Here is an 18311-nt window from a genome sequence, read left to right as displayed (position 1 = left end):
AATAGCACAATGTCAAAATCTGTGCTTGCCACCAAGAAGCAGACTGGATTAGTAGACAGTGGATATGTCTTTAGGCAAGGAACATCCAAAGATTCTGTGTCCCTTCCATAGAGATAAGCTATATATTCCCATGGAGGGAGAAGAGTATAATTAAATGGCTGCTTTGGGTCTTCTCTAGAAAACCAGGTTGCCTGCTTACCTGGTTGTTATGCATGTCTCCATAAACAAATTTGTCTCTCTGCATTCCTTAGTAAGAGGCAAAAAAAACTGTCATTAGGAAGTCATTATAAGCCAACAATTTTACTCCAAAAAAGAGACTAATAAATATTGGCCATATCATCTGCCCTACCTACCTACCCTGCACTCAGCACTAATTCATTTATTGCCCACAAAGGCTTGGCTGCAGAAAGATCCATTCTTGTGGACACACCACATCATGCCAGGTCAAAACATTTAAATTACTAAAATATCCCACCTTGTGACCCCTCAATATAGCATCTTCCAACTGATGATCCATAATAAAATCCATGCAACTGCCCCTTCAATTAACACTTTAAATATCTGTTGTAAGAAGCTTCCAAATGAAAAAATTTGATGAAAGAGATTAAAAACAAACATGCTTTGGATTTTCTGACTCCAAACTTCTAGTCCTCAAAATGCACTTCCTATTCTTATCAATATATTTTACTTGCAGGGATTCATCTTGCACCAGCCTTCTATCTCAAAAAATTACAGCTCACAGTTTACCAAATTCAAGAATTTCCTGTTATATAATGAATGCCTGACCATCTTTATCAATTCTGTTCAGCTGCAAATTCTGTGAAACTAGTCTACTTCAAAAAGGAAGTTAGAGAGACAGCCTCAAGAAAAATTTTTGCTGGCAGAAGAAATAATTAGTGATGAAACTTGACCTTGACAAATTATGTGATGGTGGCTGACTTGTGACAATTGTACTTTATATTCCATTTACTCGTCAAAAAGAAATATTTACCAACTTACCAACAACAGATGCACCTCTTTCTGCAAATGCCAGGGCATAGGCTCGGCCCAGTCCTATAAAAAAAAAAAATCAGAAAGCTGAGCAAATGTTAGCAATTTAGTGGGGTCCATTTAAATCAACCCCTATTTTAAAATAAAAGTAACTGGCAAGAAATTACCTATATCACAATGATAAGGTCTTCACTGATACTCTCCACATCTAGCTCACCTTTTTCTACCTTACAGAGGTCAGAAAGCTTAAAACTGTATTTTCCACCTATCCTGCCTATCATTTCCTACCCCTGGCAGCTAAATAGAAGGGTAGGAAATGGGCTCCACCTTTAAATGCATTTGCATATCTGGAAGGTGGAAATGAAGCAGAAGTTAGCGTTACTGTGACTTCTGGCTGCTGCTGTTTGTAAGAAGCTGATTTTTTTTTTTAAGTTTTTTTTTTTTTTTTTAGTCATTAGATACACAGAGAGAGGATCATCCCCTGAGCCAAAGGCAGATGCTCAACCGCTGAGCCACCCAGGTGTCCCTAGAAGCTGATCCTTGAAGCTTCCTAGGTATTAAGAAAACAGTGCTTGTAGTGACGACTTCTTGATCTAGCTACCTCTCGATAGAGCTCCAACTGGCAGCTTCCATTCTCTACGCCCTTGGTTATCCAGTGGCTGTAGCAGTTCCAACAGCATCCTCAGACGTAGCAGCTCCCCTAATGAACCAGTTCTGATTGTTTGAAAAGTCATTGCAAGAGAAAGTACCAAGGACTCAACTGCCTGTGGTGGCTGGCTGGCTGGCTGGTTGTTTATTTTTTATTTATTTTAAGCAAGCTCCATGCCCAACATGAGGCTTGGACTTATGACTCTGAGGTTAAGAGTCACATGTCACATGCTCTACCAACTGAGCCAGCCAGGCACCACCCCCCCAACTACCTATATTAAATCCCTTCTGGCTTCAAATATCTAGGGATTTCTGTATCCTGTACTGAACCTTGAATCACCAAACACAAAAAATATTTAATTCTCACTCAAAGGCACATGGTGTAAATTTGTTATCCAAAAATGTATATATATGCCTGTGTAAGTTTTAGAGGTATAGAATACCTCAGGAACAATATATAATTAAACTGGCAATTAGAGGTTGCCTCTGGGGAATAGAACCATGTGATGAGCAACCATGAGTGCAAGGCCTACTTTTATATTACTTAAATTGTTTTAACATGTATACATTTTTTTGTTTAAATTACTTGATTTAATTAGTAGTTTAAACTTAAGCTGATAAAGAAGCAAAAAAACAACAAATTGAGATGGCTAAAGTATCAGGCTCTTCCTTTCTGTTGTTGTTTTTTTTTTTTTTTTAAGATTTTATTTATTTATTCATGAGAGACACACAGAGAGAGAGGCAGAAACACAGGCAGAGGGAGAAGCAGGCTCCCTGCAGGGAGCCCAACAGTGGGACCAGATCCCCTGGGACTCCAGGATCACACCCTGAGCCAAAGGCAGACACTGAGCCACCCAGGCGTCCCAATATCAGGCTCTTCTAAAAAGAATCCAAAATAGAAAGTTTTTCCAAAACTAAAAAAGATCACCAAATAATTTATTTTATAAGTTAATTCACTATGAATGGATAAGAGACTTCAGCCAATACAAATAACTCAGGTCTTCTCATATTTTATCAGATCAAGGCTGAAGCACTTGTTCTGACACTGTGTTTTTAAAGAAATCAAATGCATATGACCAGAAGACTGGAACACAAAATTAATGGTAAAGTAAAAAATCATCAGATGAAAGGAATGGGGTGGGTCTCTGGTAGAGAGAGAGACACCTAACTTAAATCTGAGAATTGTCTCAACTTAAAATCAAGTTATACTATTCTCTTAAAAGATAATATAAGTGATGTTCCTCTATCATAAAGACCCATATAAACTATCCACAAGTCAACAAACAAAAAGTGACAGTCTCCTTTCTTTTCCCTCCAACACCACTAGCTTATTAGCAGATTGGAAAAGGTCCTTACATGTTTTAATATGTGTTTATATAAACATTATTCAAATAGTTTACATCCATTAGTCTGCCTCCCCAACTAAACAAGAAGGTCCTCCATGGCTGAGATTGAAAACGTCACTCTTCTGCATTTCCCACAATGCCCAGCACAGCTTTACAGTCAAGATGCACAAAAAGTCAAATTCAAGAGCCTCCGTTTTGTCCTAATCTCTTAACTCATGTCTCAATTCTCACCCACATCTAAATTCACTGCCCATCACCCTTTCTCTTCCATTTCTCTCTTTTTATTTGACCGTAATTTCTTTAGCACTGTCAAATCTCAGTTGATTCATAACTCAGACTGCTTGTTCAAGGTTCTCATTGGTGGTTTACACTCCTCACTGGGTCAACAACAATGCCCCTGAGAATAGCCTCTGAGGCTATTTCACTTGCTAGCTTTACCAACCGAAGGAATTCAAATGGCTTCAACATCTCTCCCACGACTTCACAATCCACGTCTCATAACCATCTGAAATTAAAAATGGCTGGACTTCCTTCCTTCTTCCACAGCCCAGATCTTCCACTCTAACGTCTTGTCCCCAACAACCCCTTCAGTCAGCTAATCAATAAACAGCTATTATACCGTTACACCACCAGTCATGGCAAAATTGTTTACATAAGGCCTGGACAATTCTGTAACTGTCCTTCCAGGTCTTCCATTAAACTAATCTATATTTCAAGCTGAACAACAGGACCTGAATAGTGCAGATATATTTCTCTTTATCTGTAGAATAGGAGTGGTTTGGAGTCAGACTCATTCGCAGACACAGGCCCAACAGGCATTCATGGACACTCTTCTGGGATGTTCAGCACTGCCTCAGTTCTGTGGGTATGGATCTCTAAATAAGAAACCCAAGACCGGAGGATCCCTGGGTGGCTCAGTGGTTTAGTGCCTGCCTTTGGCCCAGGGCGTGATCCTGGAGTCCCGGGATCAAGTCCCACGTCAGGCTCCCAGCATGGAGCCTGCTTCTCCCTCCTGCTGTGTCTCTGCCTCTCTCTCTATGTCTTGAATGAATGAATGAATGAATAAAAATAAATAAATAAATAAATAATAAAAAAGAAAAGAAACCCAAGACCTGAAGGGCAATAGTATCCATGATAGGAATCCAATTTGATTTCTAACTCCCCTTCTCAATGATGACCTAGGACTGGTTCAACTTCACTACAAAATTATATTTCTCCCTCAGATCGACAACAGCTAGGGACTGTATCATAATCCAGGCGAGGGAAAGTTTTGCAGGGCTCTATAAATGGGAGGTACTAAGTCCCTAACTGTCTACTCATAACTCATTATGATTCACAGAATCAACTGAGGAGGCTGCAAAGTGCATTTACTTAATGAAACAAAATTTTAGAGCACACTTCATTTACTAGATACTGTGTCATGAACTTTAGTTGCTGTATGTGTGTCCTGGGTCATGGTGCAAAATATATTCCACACTGAATCACTCACTGGCAGAACAGGCTTAAAGCACTGAGGGCATCACTTAATTATTTCTATCAAAAGCCAAGTGTCAACAAAATGTTTTCCAGGGGTGTCTGGGTGGCTCAGTGGATTAAGCAACCAACTCTGGATCTCAGCTCAGGTCTCAATATCAAGGTCATCACTTTAAGCCCTGCATTGGGCTCCAACCTGGGCATGGAGCCTACTTAAAAAAAAAAAAAAAAAATTCCCAAAAATATATGAGCATTTCAGGATGACTACAGCTGTAAGTATAAAATACCTGGCCACCAATTAATACTAAAGTACCTGCTGAAAGGTAGCGTGAGAATCCATTCTATCGATGGAGATGTAAAGATATAAATGTATTAGGTGACAGAATCAAAAGCAAGGAAAGTCAAGACCCCTACACTTGGTGGTTGCGGAGGTCAGTCACCCACTGGTGGGAAGTAGTGCAAAACCGCACTGCAGAGCATCAATATGGGTATGAGCGGCTTTAATTTTTTTCTTTTTCAAGAACAGGGTTTTTTCACGTAACAAATCTCCAGTTTGCTTCTCCTGAAACCCAGGAAGACCAGGCCCACTGCAGCAATATCTCCGCTCGCCGGTTCCCACTGCCCCCCCCCCCCCCCTCCCGCCTCGTTCCCACCCTAACCCCTGCCCGAGCCTCATTCCCACCCTGGCACCTGCCTGACTCCGGGGGGCCTTTCCGTTTACAGCTGGAGCCGAGACTCCAGGCGAGCAGAGTGCTCGGCGGGATAAAGCAGACACACTCCAGCGGGAAGACTCATCAGACAGTCTCAAGAACTTCCCAAGGGCTTAAGGCCACCCGACCGAGGGAGAGGACCCTCATGGCCGACGGCCCAAAGCAAGAGGCGGCCGTCTCCACTGCTCTGGGGCAGGCGGGCGAGTGGACTCCTCCGCCCACTGCTCTCCCACAGCCCTCAGGGCCGGACAGAGGCCTGAGCCCGGCAAGGGCGGAGGCGACGGAGCCGAGCGCGAACTCCCCGGTCCCGCACCCGCAGCCGCAGCCGCAGCCGCAGCCTGCGCCCCGGCCTCGCTCGCACGGCGCGGGCCCTGGGGAAGCCGCCACCGGGAAGCGGGCTGCAGGCGCTTCAGGGCTCCACGCCGGCCAGGCCCACCTCTCCCCGCGCCGCACGGTCGGCGCCCCGAGAGCAGCCGTTGCCCGCGCGCCTTCCCCGGGACAGACCGCGGCTCCGGGCGCGCGAGCTGGGCGGGCGCCCGCCAACCGCGCCCCGGCCTTCGCCTGCTCACCTCCCCCCGCGCCGGTCACCAGTACCACCCGCCCGTCGAATCGCAGCGGCGAGGCCATGAGTCCGGCCTGCTGCGACAGACACACACAAGCCGAGGCGCTGCACCCCGCACTGCGAGACGCGGAGGAAAAGCGGACGCGAGGGGGCGGGACGGGAGTGACCCGCCGGTTTCCGGGAAGGGAAAGGACAGCGTAGTTTTCCAACTGCGCCTGCGCGGGGGTCCCTGGGAACTCTGGGAAATGTAGTCCAGGGTGCTTCCAGTAGCTATGAGACCTTCCTTAAGAGGTTTGACTTCATAGGGCTACTTTTGCTGTTAGAAGGGAGCCCATAGCCTTAAATAGCTTTCAGGTGTAGCACCGAAGAAAAAAAAAAAAAAAGCCGCCCTTTACCAATGGGTAAAGGTTTCTTAGAATGCGATCCCTGGGATCCCTGGGTGGCGCAGCAGTTTGGCGCCTGCCTTTGGCCCAGGGCGTGATCCCGGAGACCCGGGATCGAATCCCACATCGGGCTCCCGGTGCATGGAGCCTGCTTCTCCCTCTGCCTCCCTCTCTCTCTCTCTGTAACTATCATAAAAAAAAAAAAAAGAATGTGATCCCTGAATCTAATGCATGAAAATCATCCAAGAACTGTCAAAAACAGACAGTCGTGAACCCTCACAGTGACCTCCCAAAGTAGAATCTCTGGGGACCAAAAAAAAAAAAAAGCTTTTAACAAATGCTTCTAAATGATCTTTGCTTTTGAATATTGAGGAAGGTCATATGTTGTAATTCATTCATTTAACATTTATTAAGCATCTATGGGTGGTAAGCACAAGTTTACAGATGAGTAAGTTCCTCCACAGCTATTCAAAGTTATTAAAGGAAAACCTTTCATAACAATGCAGCATGATTAAACATATGACAAATCTCTACAGGTCTGCTAATAGTGGTGTGGAGAACAAGAGTAAAAGAAATGTAGAAAAAAATAAACCTTACAACCTGTAACACACTGACAAATACTGGAGGCAGGCAGAGTGACCCCGCTCAAGGAACTTAACTGCCTTAGTGTTAGTACTTGGCTAGAGGCAATTGCACTGCTGAGTATTTACCCAAAGGTTATAAAAATACACACTTGAAGAAGTGCATGCACCCTGATGTTTATAATTGTATTATCCATAATAGCCACACTATGGAAAGAGCCCAGATGCCCATGTATAGTTGAATGGGTAAAGAAGATGTGCTTTATATATATATTCTATCAATGGAGATGTAAAGAAACAAAATGAACATTCAGGAGGAGGAGAGAGAGAGGGAAACAAATCACGAGAGACTCTTAAGGATAGAAAATAAACAGGGTAGATGGTGGGAGGTGTGTGGGGGCTGGGCTAGATGGCTGATGGGTACTAAGGAGGGCACTTGTTAGGAAGTACATTGGGTATTATATGTAAATGAGGAACCACTGAGCTCTGCTCCCGAAACCAAAATTAAACTGTGTGTCAACTAACTACAATTTAAATTTAAAAAATTAAAATACTTGGCTAGAGGCAAAATGCAGTCTTAGCTTGATGTTACCCCAACCACCAGGATCCTCTAAGTCTTCTTTAACATATGAAAATCCCTTTAGAAACTTATTTTACCTATATCCCTACCCCCCAAAATATGTTAGCAATCATCTTTCCAACATATTGCCCACTGACACATCTAAAGGGTCTCCTGAAACTTATCTTAACAACAGCTAACATCTCAAAGTCCTGGAAGCCTTGCTTCCAAATTCCTTAGAGACTTATGATATTCCTAATCCCCACTCACTGAAAAGTATATAATCAGTCACTCCTCAAAATCCCAGTAGAGCTCTTTCAGCCCATGGGTCTTGTCTCCGTTGTAGAAGCTACTTTTAGGCCAAAAGGCTTGAGCAATGGAATGTAGAAAGGGCCACAGTGAGCAACCACCTAGCTGAATACAGGCAGGCCTTTCAGGTGACCCACCTCAGAATACCCATAGCCCAACTAACCAATGGGCTACTTACAACTAGGCACAGTTCCCAAAAAAGGGAAGATTCCATATGTTGCCATACCTTCTTATCTTCCCCCTTTAAAAATGCCTCCCACCCACTACCTCCTTGAAGACAGCTTCTCCTCTGCTGATCTGCCCACCAGGCCTGTGCAGCATACTCAATAAACTTCTATCTCCCTTGTTCTGCCTCGAGTGAATCCTTTTACCACAGAGCCACTGGCCTCCACCTGATGGCCGCCCCACGATGGGGGGGACCCCCATCCAATGGACACACATCCCACTTTGGCACCACACCTGTGCTTTAATAAAACCACATTTTTGCCCTGAAAACATCTCAAGAATTCTCTCTTGCTGGTCTGCTCCTGGACCCCACACCCAAAACATCACATCAGTCATGCCCCCAAAAACACCCTAAACCTGCTGGGGACAAAGAAAAATTTCCAAAAGAGATGAGACACAAATAACCTTAAGTGAGCTCTGCAAATAAAGAACAGTACAGGCAATGCAAATATTAGCTAGATGGAGCTGAAGCCTGCAGGCAGTGGTAAAGCCTCAGAAATAACCAGTCCATCAGATCACGTTTAGATGTTTTCATTTAATGTAGTGCTTCAAATGGTTTTAAGCAAGATTACTGCAGACTATACATATTAATATCGTGGAAAGCTCACTCTGTCCCATTACTGGGGATTGATCAGATGTGAACAAGGTGAGCAGAAACCTACTAGAGAAAAATTATAAAGAATCAAATAAGGCAGAGAAAAGCCTGTAGAGGGAAAATCAGGAGATATTTTTGAAAATAGAGTCAGGTTTTAGTGATTAATTGAACGTGAATGTGAGGGATAAACAACGGAAATAATACCCCATATTCGTGGCTTGAGAACCTAGGTTATGGGGAGGGTGGCATTCATCAACAAGGAACAGCTTTGGAAGGGAGCACGATTTGGGGGCAAACTGCGTTTGGGAAGCCAAGTGACGCTGTGGCTGGAGTTGTGCACAGAGAGCTGTGGTTCTTAGTTGTGCACGGAGATTGGTTTCACGGCCCAGACCGCACGAGAAGTTCCTATCTAACTCAAGCCCAAGTCCCGAAGAGCAGTCCTTTCTTTCACAGAAAGAACTAGCACCTTGCTCTCTTAGACAGTGTCCATATCCGTCTTAATCCGCCTGGATTCTGGTGCTCACTGCAACCCAGGAAGCCAGCCCAGAGAGCGCAGGACCCCAGAGACTGGAAGGCCTCGAGTGCGGAGAAAGAGGTCAGCCGCTTCCAGCGCCTTTTGCAGGCCCCTGGCCCCGCCCCATCGCCGCCTCCAGCCAATGGGGACGCGCCTCCGGGGGGCGCTCTCTCCTCCCGGCCCCGCCCTCTGCCTTCCCCGAGGCTCCCGGCTCCGGACGCTCCTCCGTGCAGGCCAGCGACAAAAGTCTTTGCTTTTTGGTCACGAGGAAGGCCTGACCTTTGTCCGCAGGCATTTCGAGTACAGGCTCCGATCAAGATGTAAAAGCGAGCCTGACGCTTGACCACATGGGAATCCTAGGTTCAAGAGCAAGCCTGTGTGACAACGCAGCCAACGTTGGTCCCTGCTCCGTACCCGCGAAGGACGGAATTGCGGCGACCCTGAGCACAGACAAAATTCCTCAAGCTCCATCCCGCCAGGAAGCCTAAAGAGAGGTGCATTGGCGACTTCACCCAGCTTCTGCTGTCCTCGGGGCCCAGATGCCAATGGCTGGATATCTGTTTCCATCCTGTGTTGTCATCTTTCTTTTTTTTTTTTTTTTTTTTTTTTATAAAATATCAGGTAATCATTAGCAGGTTTTTCACCTATTTTTTTTATTTTTTAATTTATTTATGATAGTCACACAGGGAGAGGGAGAGGCAGAGACACAGGCAGAGGGAGAAGCAGGCTCCATACACCGGGAGCCCGACGTGGGACTCGATCCCGGGTCTCCAGGATCACGCCCTGGGTCAAAGGCAGGCGCCAAACCACTGCGCCACCCAGGGATCCCTCATCTTTCTCTTTGAATCCAATAACCCAGTTCTTCTGTTAAAAAAAAAAAAAAAAAAAAAAGTACAAGGCAAAAAACAAAGGCTAGGTTTATTATTCCTACTTGCAGAAATGGAAGTGCAAAATCAACCCAATTGTAATTTAGGATCAAGTGCTTTCAACCTAAGGCTTGTCAATAGGAGTGAGAAGGAAGGGTTTCTCAGCCGTTGCTGGGGTGCCAGTCCGACATGTTCAAGACTCGCGACTGGTGCTCGCTTGTCCCAGACGAGGGCAAACGGGCATGGGGCATGAGTAAATGCTAGTGCCTGGTATAGTGAGTGCCCAAATAAATATGTCTTGAATATGGGAGATGGTGCTGATTTAGGACATATAATCTTGGAAATAGAACGATATATATATTAGTGTATGACTCAATACACTGCAAGGGTGCTGCTATAGAAGTGTAGACTATTCTCTAGTGGTCTTACCTCGCTCTCAAGTGCTTCTGCTTGTGGGAGGGGAGGCAAAAAAAGGACACTTAGACTTGCCAGTTAAAGGTAACTTGGTTTGTTGGGGGAAATGCTAATCTTTCAGGATTTCTTTCTCCACCTTCTTGCCTAAATGTCACCTTAACATAGAGAAAAAGTTTGACGGAGGCAGGCGTGGACCATAAAGCCACGCTGGCCTCTGCTTTCCCTCCAGCTACTGATAAAGTGCATGGGCTTAGATAGTCCTAGAATCTGCTGTGTGTGCTTTCTCACTCTGAACTATTTTAGCAACTTCTATGTAAGGCTACATTTATAAAAGTATATAGCAAATTTATTCAAGCAGAATTTTAAAACAAACTAAAAATATTTATGTGTATATCTCTTCTATGCCAGCCAGGAGCTAAAAGAGACAGGAATAGGAACTTTGGCTCCCTCATCCCATAAATGAAGGCCATTGCCATTGCCATTCTGCTGTATTTACCCCCTGCTGAATCAAGGTCACTTGCATGGCAGTGACTTCTCAGAGTCAGAATTGTCCTTTTCACTGCCTCATTTCTTCAAACTCAGGCCCAGGAGGGGAACAAGGGATCCTGGGTCCCTGAAGACCCCATGCTAACCACATTCCCTATCAGCTACCTTCCTCCTCTTTTTCCAACCTCTTCCCCAGTGAGAATTCTACTTAATCTTTCCTGCTGGTCAGAACTCCTTACTCCCACCTTACAGATACCTCTTTTCTAAGGGGTTACACTTCAAAGAGAGACACGATGATTTATGGCTTAGTCCTAATGGTGTATGGAGTGGGGACAACACAAAGAGATAGGACAGTGCAATGAACGGGTATTCTTTTTGCTACCAGACTGAAGCCACTTCCTATTGTTGGAGAATACCTTTAACAACAATGAAAGAGAGGACATATCTAGTCCCTCTTTCATATGGCCCCAATTAATATGTATCCCCCAAACAAGGAGGAATAGCTACCCTGATGGAATGGCCAAGGAGACACACGTTGCTCCACATTTACTACTGGGTGAGGAAGGATACCGTGCTCTAAAGGCAGTAACCAAGCCCCATGTCTCTTTCACTTCCTGCAGCTACACAGTGGGCTTTCTTCTGCTTCCTGTCTGCTATCACATGGCTCAGCAAACCAGGCAAGCCCGCTTCTCAACTGGTAAGAGACTCAGCCATCTCCTTCCTGTCCTTTCTTTCCTAAGATGGCAGCTTGGTCTACATGATCACTTGAGCAGCCAGCCTAGGCCTGCCTGGCATTGGGCATTAGGACAAACGTATACTTTTTTGTAATATGTTTTCTTTTTTCCTGCAGGCGTAATTTTTCTAAACCTGCACTTGCAGAGGTTGGGATGTGAAATAGGGAAAGGTCCACAGGAACCCCAAATATACTGGTGTTTAGTATAAGAAGCACCATCCAGAACTAAAAGATGACAAGGAATAATGAAAAGTTCAGTATTCAGGGATCCCTGGGTGGCGCAGAGGTTTGGTGCCTGCCTTTGGCCCAGGGCGCGATCCTGGAGACCCGGGATCGAGTCCCACGTCGGGCTCCCGGTGCATGGAGCCTGCTTCTCCCTCTGCCTATGTCTCTGCCTCTCTCTCTCTCTCTCTCTCTGTGTGTGTGTGTGTGTGTGTGTGTGTGTGTGTGTGTGTGACTATCATAAATAAATAAAAACTAAAAAAAAAAAAAGAAAAGAAAAGTTCAGTATTCACCATGGCTGGTTTAAGGTGTCACTAAGAGGCAGCTGGTTTGAGATTGTAGCTGTGCAGGCTGATTTAGCACTTGGAAACCACAGTAGCTGAATTTAATAAGAGAATAGATTCTTTTGGGAATTCATTCAGTCATCACAGGCTTTCCAGAAACTAAGAGGGCCTAAGTCAGAATCAAGCTTTGGATGGTGATAGAAATTTCTTTTCTGAGTCACAGGGAACTCTCTGGGGACCAGAGCATCTGTACTTTGCATAAAATTCAGACCCATTGCCAGTAGCAGGAATGGAGCCCCATCAGACCTGGCATTTTCTTAAGCTCAGCTTAGAAAGTAGAAATCAAATGAATTTTTTGTTAATTTTTTCTCCTATATCTTGTTTCTGAGCTCTGGGTAGATGGCCCAAATTAGACTTCATGTAGTAAGAAGATATTTTCAGGAAAGAAATATTTACGCCTCTTGTGGAAAAGGAAAGCTTATGTGAGTGTGCCTTTCCTGAGCCTCTAAAGCACCATCTTCGTGGTAATAGTGACTGCAACACAACTTTGGGTTCTGCAAGATGTCTGCAAGAGCATGTGGAAGCACAACCTCTTTGCAGAAAATTTTCCCAACTGGAATTTTCTCAACTCCGAGACCCTGGCTAACTTGCACAGTATGATGGGTAAGCTGATGAGCTCAGACAAGAAGCTTTATCTTTTCTCCATTCCCCAGATGAATCCTAAATCAATTGGCTGGCAACTGCAATATAGGTCTGGATTGTGCTGGGATCTGGAAATGTTATTTTTGCCCGTGTAACTGCTGGTGGTATTTTTATAAATATCATGGGAGGGTGGCTGCTGCTACACTGACCTCTGCATCCTGTGCTCTTTGGAAAAGTAAGACACATGAGTGAACAGCAGTTGGCTCAGTCCTGTTCTGCAGTCTTGAAGGAGTTACATCCATTCTAGTATAAGATGCACAAGCTATGGAGAAAAGCCCCAGTGGTGGCCAGCATATAAAAGTTAAAAGCATGGACTAAAAAGGAGTTTTAAATGTATCTCTTGTGCACACAGAACCCTCTGCAGGAATTAAGATTTGAATATTCATATGTTCCACATTTATTTATTAATACTCATGAACTGTGAGTCAGGCATTTTGTTCTTTGCACTAAGTACAAAATAGACAAGGTCCTTGGATTTATATATCTTCCATCCCAGAGAAGGGAGGTGATAAGCATTCAAATAAATAAATAAATGATGCCACATAATTGCAAGTGCTAAGGGACAAATTTAGCGATTTATCAGAGTTCATTACGTTCCAAGCACTTTGTTAAATGTTTTATAAATATTAGCTCCTTTGGTCTCATAACAATTGATAAAGTAGAAGCTGTCATTACCCTCGTTTTCAGATGAGGAAACCAAAAGTACAAAGAAATGGTAAGTTAGCCAACATGTGGTGAAAGAAGGAGTCAGACAACCCCCCCCCCCCCACTCCCCACTGTATAGCTTTCTTGTTGGAACAGGATAATGAGGTTTGAAAAGAGATTTGAAGCGGACACAGTAAGGAGGTCCTCATTTAGAGAGGGGATACATAGGAGAAAGGCTTGTGAAGAGGTAACTTCTGAGCTGCATCTTGAACACTGAGAAGAACCTGTCAGACAAGGATTGGACACAGCTTCCTGAACAGAAGGAACCTCCAGAGCCCTGTGGGGGAGAACACCTTCGCACCTCCTGGTACGTGAGGAGATCAGAGAGAGACAAGGACCAGATTGTGTCTAGACTTGTAAGCCACGCTTGGGAGTATAGATTTTATTCTAAGTATAATGGGAAACACTTGAAAAGCAAGGAAATGAAACGATCTGATGTGCAAACTACATTGTAGGTATGTAAATGAACAGAGACAGGCCCAGGAGTAAACACACCAGCAGGTACCTGGTTAGTTCTCACCTGGGTTGAGGACCTTGGCAGTGATGGAGGAGACTTTTGCTTTACCTGTTTTGAATATGAAATTTTGCCTGCATTATTATACAAATGAATAACTTTCTTTTTTTTAAGATTTTATTTATTTATTCATGAGAGACACAGAGAGACGGAGAGAGAGAGAGAGGCAGAGACATTGGCAGAGGGAGAAGCAGGCTCCTCAAAGGAAGCCCGATGTGGGACTTGATCCTGGGACTCTGGGATCACGCCCTGAGCCGAAGGCAGACACTTAACTGCTGAGCCACCCAGGCGTCCCAAATGAATAACTTTCATAAACAATTGAAGCTTCATAAAATCCCATCTGTGGCAGCCTAAAACCCACTCAATTGCAAGCAGATGGGTCATGCTGAAGAAATCACAGTGTTCGTGTGGCTTGTGACGCCTGTTTTAGACACACCTGAATTTCAGAATATGTATCCTTCTTAGGGAAACCACAAGCAGGTGTGTGTGTTGCTCAGCAAACAGATCATTTGCAGGGAGAAATTGAGAATCCCAAGAATAGACCTACTAAGTAAAGCTGGATTGTGACCACTAAGACCTTGGCTGGTTTTTCCCAGTGGGGAGCGGCTGCTAATCCAGTGCACTGTATAAAGGATGAAAACCCTTTTCAGTATATGGCAACCCGCTGCCATTTTTGTTTTTCTTTATACAACAAAGCTGATTAATTAATGCTCTCACTTCTGGGGGCTTTTTCCATCCAATCAACTGCTGGCATTTTCTCCCAAGGTCACATCCTGGACATGTTCATCACCTCTTACCACTTTGGAAAATACACGCAGACATTCTGCCTTTCCAACCCAAGGGCTCCCATTGTGGAGTTCTTCTCTATCATCATGACCTCCAATGAGTGACTCTCAGGGCTCTCACAGTGCCTACGGCCGGCCTCTTCCTGTCTTCCTTTCTGTCTTGCTTAGACTCTATGGTCAATCCACAACCTTGTTTCTTTTTTCTCCTATTACACACTCCTCAAAAACTTTCAGACTTTCCAGTTTAAACTGTTTTCTAATTTTGTTTTCTTTCTTTCTTTATATAAATGTTATTTACAGGTATATTTCTTAATACTCAACCTAAGGGGATTTCCTAGGAATCTTTTCATTGTTGATTTTGACTCTAATGAGTTCTTATCAGAGAACATACTCTGATTGCAATCCTTTTAGATATCCTGGGGCTGACTTTAGGACCCACCATATGGTCAATTTTAGTGAAGATTCCATGTGTACTTAAGAACATGTATTTTGCAGTTTGGGGCTCAGTGTTTTATAAATGGCCATGAATCAAGTTTGTAGATCATGTGATTGAAGTCTTGTATATTCTAATTGACATTTTGCCTGCTTGTTCTATCACTTACTGAGAGAAAGATGTAGAAAATATCCCAGTATGATTGTGGACTTTGGGAAAATCCTATTTGTCATGGATTAGTGGAGGAAATAGAAAGAGAAGATTCAAGGGAAGGTTCTGAAAAGCCTGATACTCGTGACTTTCACTTGAAAGCAATACTTTATTTTTTTTCCCATCTCTTCTCCTTCTATTTAACTACCCCAATCTCCTGAAGATGAGGAGGGATTGATATTTTACTCTAGAACGACACAGTGATTCTAACATTACACTGTGGATAGACAGTTGGATATGTTTGTGCTTAACTGGGCATCGTATTCCTGGTATGAACTATGCATCCCCTCATCTACTTCTCAGTATTAAAAATCTCCTTGAGGGATCCCTGGGTGGCGCAGCGGTTTAGCGCCTGCCTTTGGCCCAGGGCGCGATCCTGGAGACCCGGGATCGAATCCCACGTCAGGCTCCCGGTGCATGGAGCCTGCTTCTCCCTCTGCCTGTGTCTCTGCCTCTCTCTCTCTCTGTGACTATCATAAATAAATAAAAATTTATTAAAAAAAAATCTCCTTGACATTTGCCTATGCAAGGTAGCTTAAAAGGTATATTATTAGTTCTCTATATAACAAATTACTGTAAAACCTAGACACTTTAAAACACAAACATTTATCTCAGTGTTTGTGGTTTAGACTACTGAGCATGGTATAGCTGGGTACCTCAAGCTCAGAGTGTCTCAAAATGTCTCTCATTGAGGTGTCCACTATGGCTGCAGTCATCTCAAGGCTCATTTGGGGAGGCATCCACTATGAGAACAACCCAGTGGCCACTGGTGGTCCTCCAGTCTTTGTTGGTTTTTGGGTGGAGACATCAGTCTCTGCACCATGAACTGCTCCATAAGGCTATTCCCAACATGGCAGCTGGCTTCTCTCAGTGAGCAAGTGAGAGAGTAAGAGAAGACACCCAAGATAGAAGCTATAGTCTTTTTTTTAAATAGACTTTTAGAGCAGTTTTAGGTTTATAGCAACAATGAGCAGAAAATAGAGTTTTCATATACCCCTCTCCCTCCATCCACGCACCGTTGACATCCCTCCACCAGTGTGGTACATTGTTACAACTGATGAACCTACATTGACACATCAATATCACCCACAGTCCATCGTTTACATTAGGGTTTCGCTCTTGGCCTTATACATTTAATTGGTTTTCACAAATTAATAATGGCGTGTATTCACCTCTGTAGTATCATACAAAATAGCTTCACTACCTTAAAGATCACCTGTGCTCTGTGTATTCATCCCTCCCTCTCCCTAACTCCTGGCAGCAACTGATCTTTTTACTGGCTCTGTTGTCTTCTCTTTTCCAGGAAGTCATAGCAAAAATCATGCAGTATGTAGACTTTGCACATTGGCTTCTTTCCCTTAGTGATAAGCATTTAAGTTTCCTCCGTGTTTTCACTTCCTTTTAGCATTGCATAATATTCCATTGCTTGGATGTACCCCAGTCTATTTATCCATTCACCTACTGAAGGACATCTTGGTTGCTTACAGGTTTGGGCAAGCTGTAGTCTTTTTGTAACCTAATATTGGAAGTAACATCCCATTACTTCTGTGACATTCAGTGCATTGGAAGCAGATCAATAAGTCTAGCCCATACTCAAAGGGGAGAGATTTTTACAAAGGCATGAAAACCCAGAGGGGAGGATCATAGAAACCACAAAGGTTCTCTTCCACACCAGGGGGAGACAAATGTTTACAGCTACCTTGACAGTGCCCAAGCAGCCAGGCCAGTTAAAGAACGCCCTTTATAGGATCTGTGCCTGAAAAGACTCTACTCTTATTTTGACATAATATAATATACCAACTAATGAGAAACCCAATGAAAGCACCTGGCCCGATTAAGGATGATCCTAAAGCAAGGCACAGAACCTGAAAATTTGCTGCCAGCTCATTTCCTAGAAATACAAAATATACTTCTGGCACATGTTCTTGGACAGCCCAAGCCCATCCTGTTCGGGTTTTCAAAAAAGAGATTTCTCAACTAAAATGTGCCATTTATTCCATCCCAGTCTGTCCTGCAGAGTATAGGGAACAGAGTATTAAAAATCCAATAAACAAAATAATTCCTGTATCACTGCATATATTTTATCACTTATATCAGGTCACATATATAAAATACCATTAGGGGGCACCTGGGTGGCTCAGTCGTTAAGCATCTGCCTTCAGCTCAGATCATGATCTCAGGGTCCTGGGATTAAACCCCACATTGGCATTCCTGTTCAGCGGGGAGTCTACTTCTCCCTCTGCCGCTCCCCCTGCTTGTGCTCTCTCTTTCTTTCTCTGTCAAATAAACAAATAAAATCTTTAAAAAAACATGTCATTGAAATTTTTTTTAAGGTTTTATTTATTTATTCATGAGAGAGAGAGAAGCAGGCTCCCTTTAGGGAGACTGATATGGGACTGGATCCCAGCACCCTTGGGACCACACCCTGAACCAAAGGCAGACGCTCAACCACTGAGCCACCCAGGTGCCCCTATCGTTGAAACATTTATATGAATTAAGAATGTACATTTTGATTCTTTGTTGTGAAAATTTCTAATATTTACCCTCCAGTGAAAATCTGGTACTTTCTTTCCTCCTCAGATCCTAAACTCCTCTATGCTAGTCCAACAATTGGTAGAAAAAGTGTTTGCGGAACCATCTCTTGGAGGAAACAGCAGATCGACATATTTATGTACAACTTTTCACAGTAGAATTCCTTGACTCTCTGAGGAACATTTCCAAATACAGCACAGACCCTCTGCCCTTGGCCTTATTGGATGGTTACATCCAAACTAAAAGTGTCCTCCTGTTAAACAACCTGGTGATTTCTGCCCTAGAGGTTCTACCCTAGTTAGAAAGCAGTGGTACAGCATCACCACAAGAGGGAGTACAGAGCCACAGAAGCATCTCATTCATTGTTTTTAAGGCTAAGTTCTGCCTTTCTGGGGAAAAAAGACTTTTTCTGTTTCTATTTCCCCTGACTCTTTCCCCTTCTAAAAGCCCCGAGGACTTCTGGTAAAGGCAGGGCAAATATCTGCAGTTCTCTGTAAAGATGAGGAAACTATCGCTGGGAGCAGCTGATT

The 18311-nt window shown here is 43.9% G+C and overlaps 1 protein-coding gene across 4 annotated transcripts in view; it reads right to left on the bottom strand.

The window, feature by feature from the left end:
- The window catches only part of HSD17B4 (hydroxysteroid 17-beta dehydrogenase 4), a 93478-nt gene extending 87582 nt beyond the window's left edge, over nt 1–5896 (bottom strand). The window contains exons 1-2 of one of the 4 annotated variants that reach the window (XM_038551877.1): nt 5737–5896; nt 1000–1053 (exon numbers count right to left, since the gene is read on the bottom strand). In XM_038551877.1, the coding sequence (XP_038407805.1) occupies nt 1000–1053; nt 5737–5794 (112 nt within the window). In that variant the 5' untranslated portion in view covers nt 5795–5896. Of the gene's footprint in view, nt 1–199; nt 247–999; nt 1054–1591; nt 1742–5151; nt 5241–5736 lie in introns of those variants that run through there. The other 3 variants (XM_038551879.1, XM_038551876.1, XM_038551878.1) reach the window with 3 other exon arrangements.
- Nucleotides 5897–18311: the final 12415 nt, after the last annotated feature.

The sequence above is a fragment of the Canis lupus genome, chromosome 11, assembly GCF_011100685.1.
Source record: "Canis lupus familiaris isolate Mischka breed German Shepherd chromosome 11, alternate assembly UU_Cfam_GSD_1.0, whole genome shotgun sequence".
Classification (NCBI taxonomy): Eukaryota; Metazoa; Chordata; class Mammalia; order Carnivora; family Canidae; genus Canis; species Canis lupus.
This window is presented reverse-complemented; position numbering and strand designations above follow the sequence as displayed.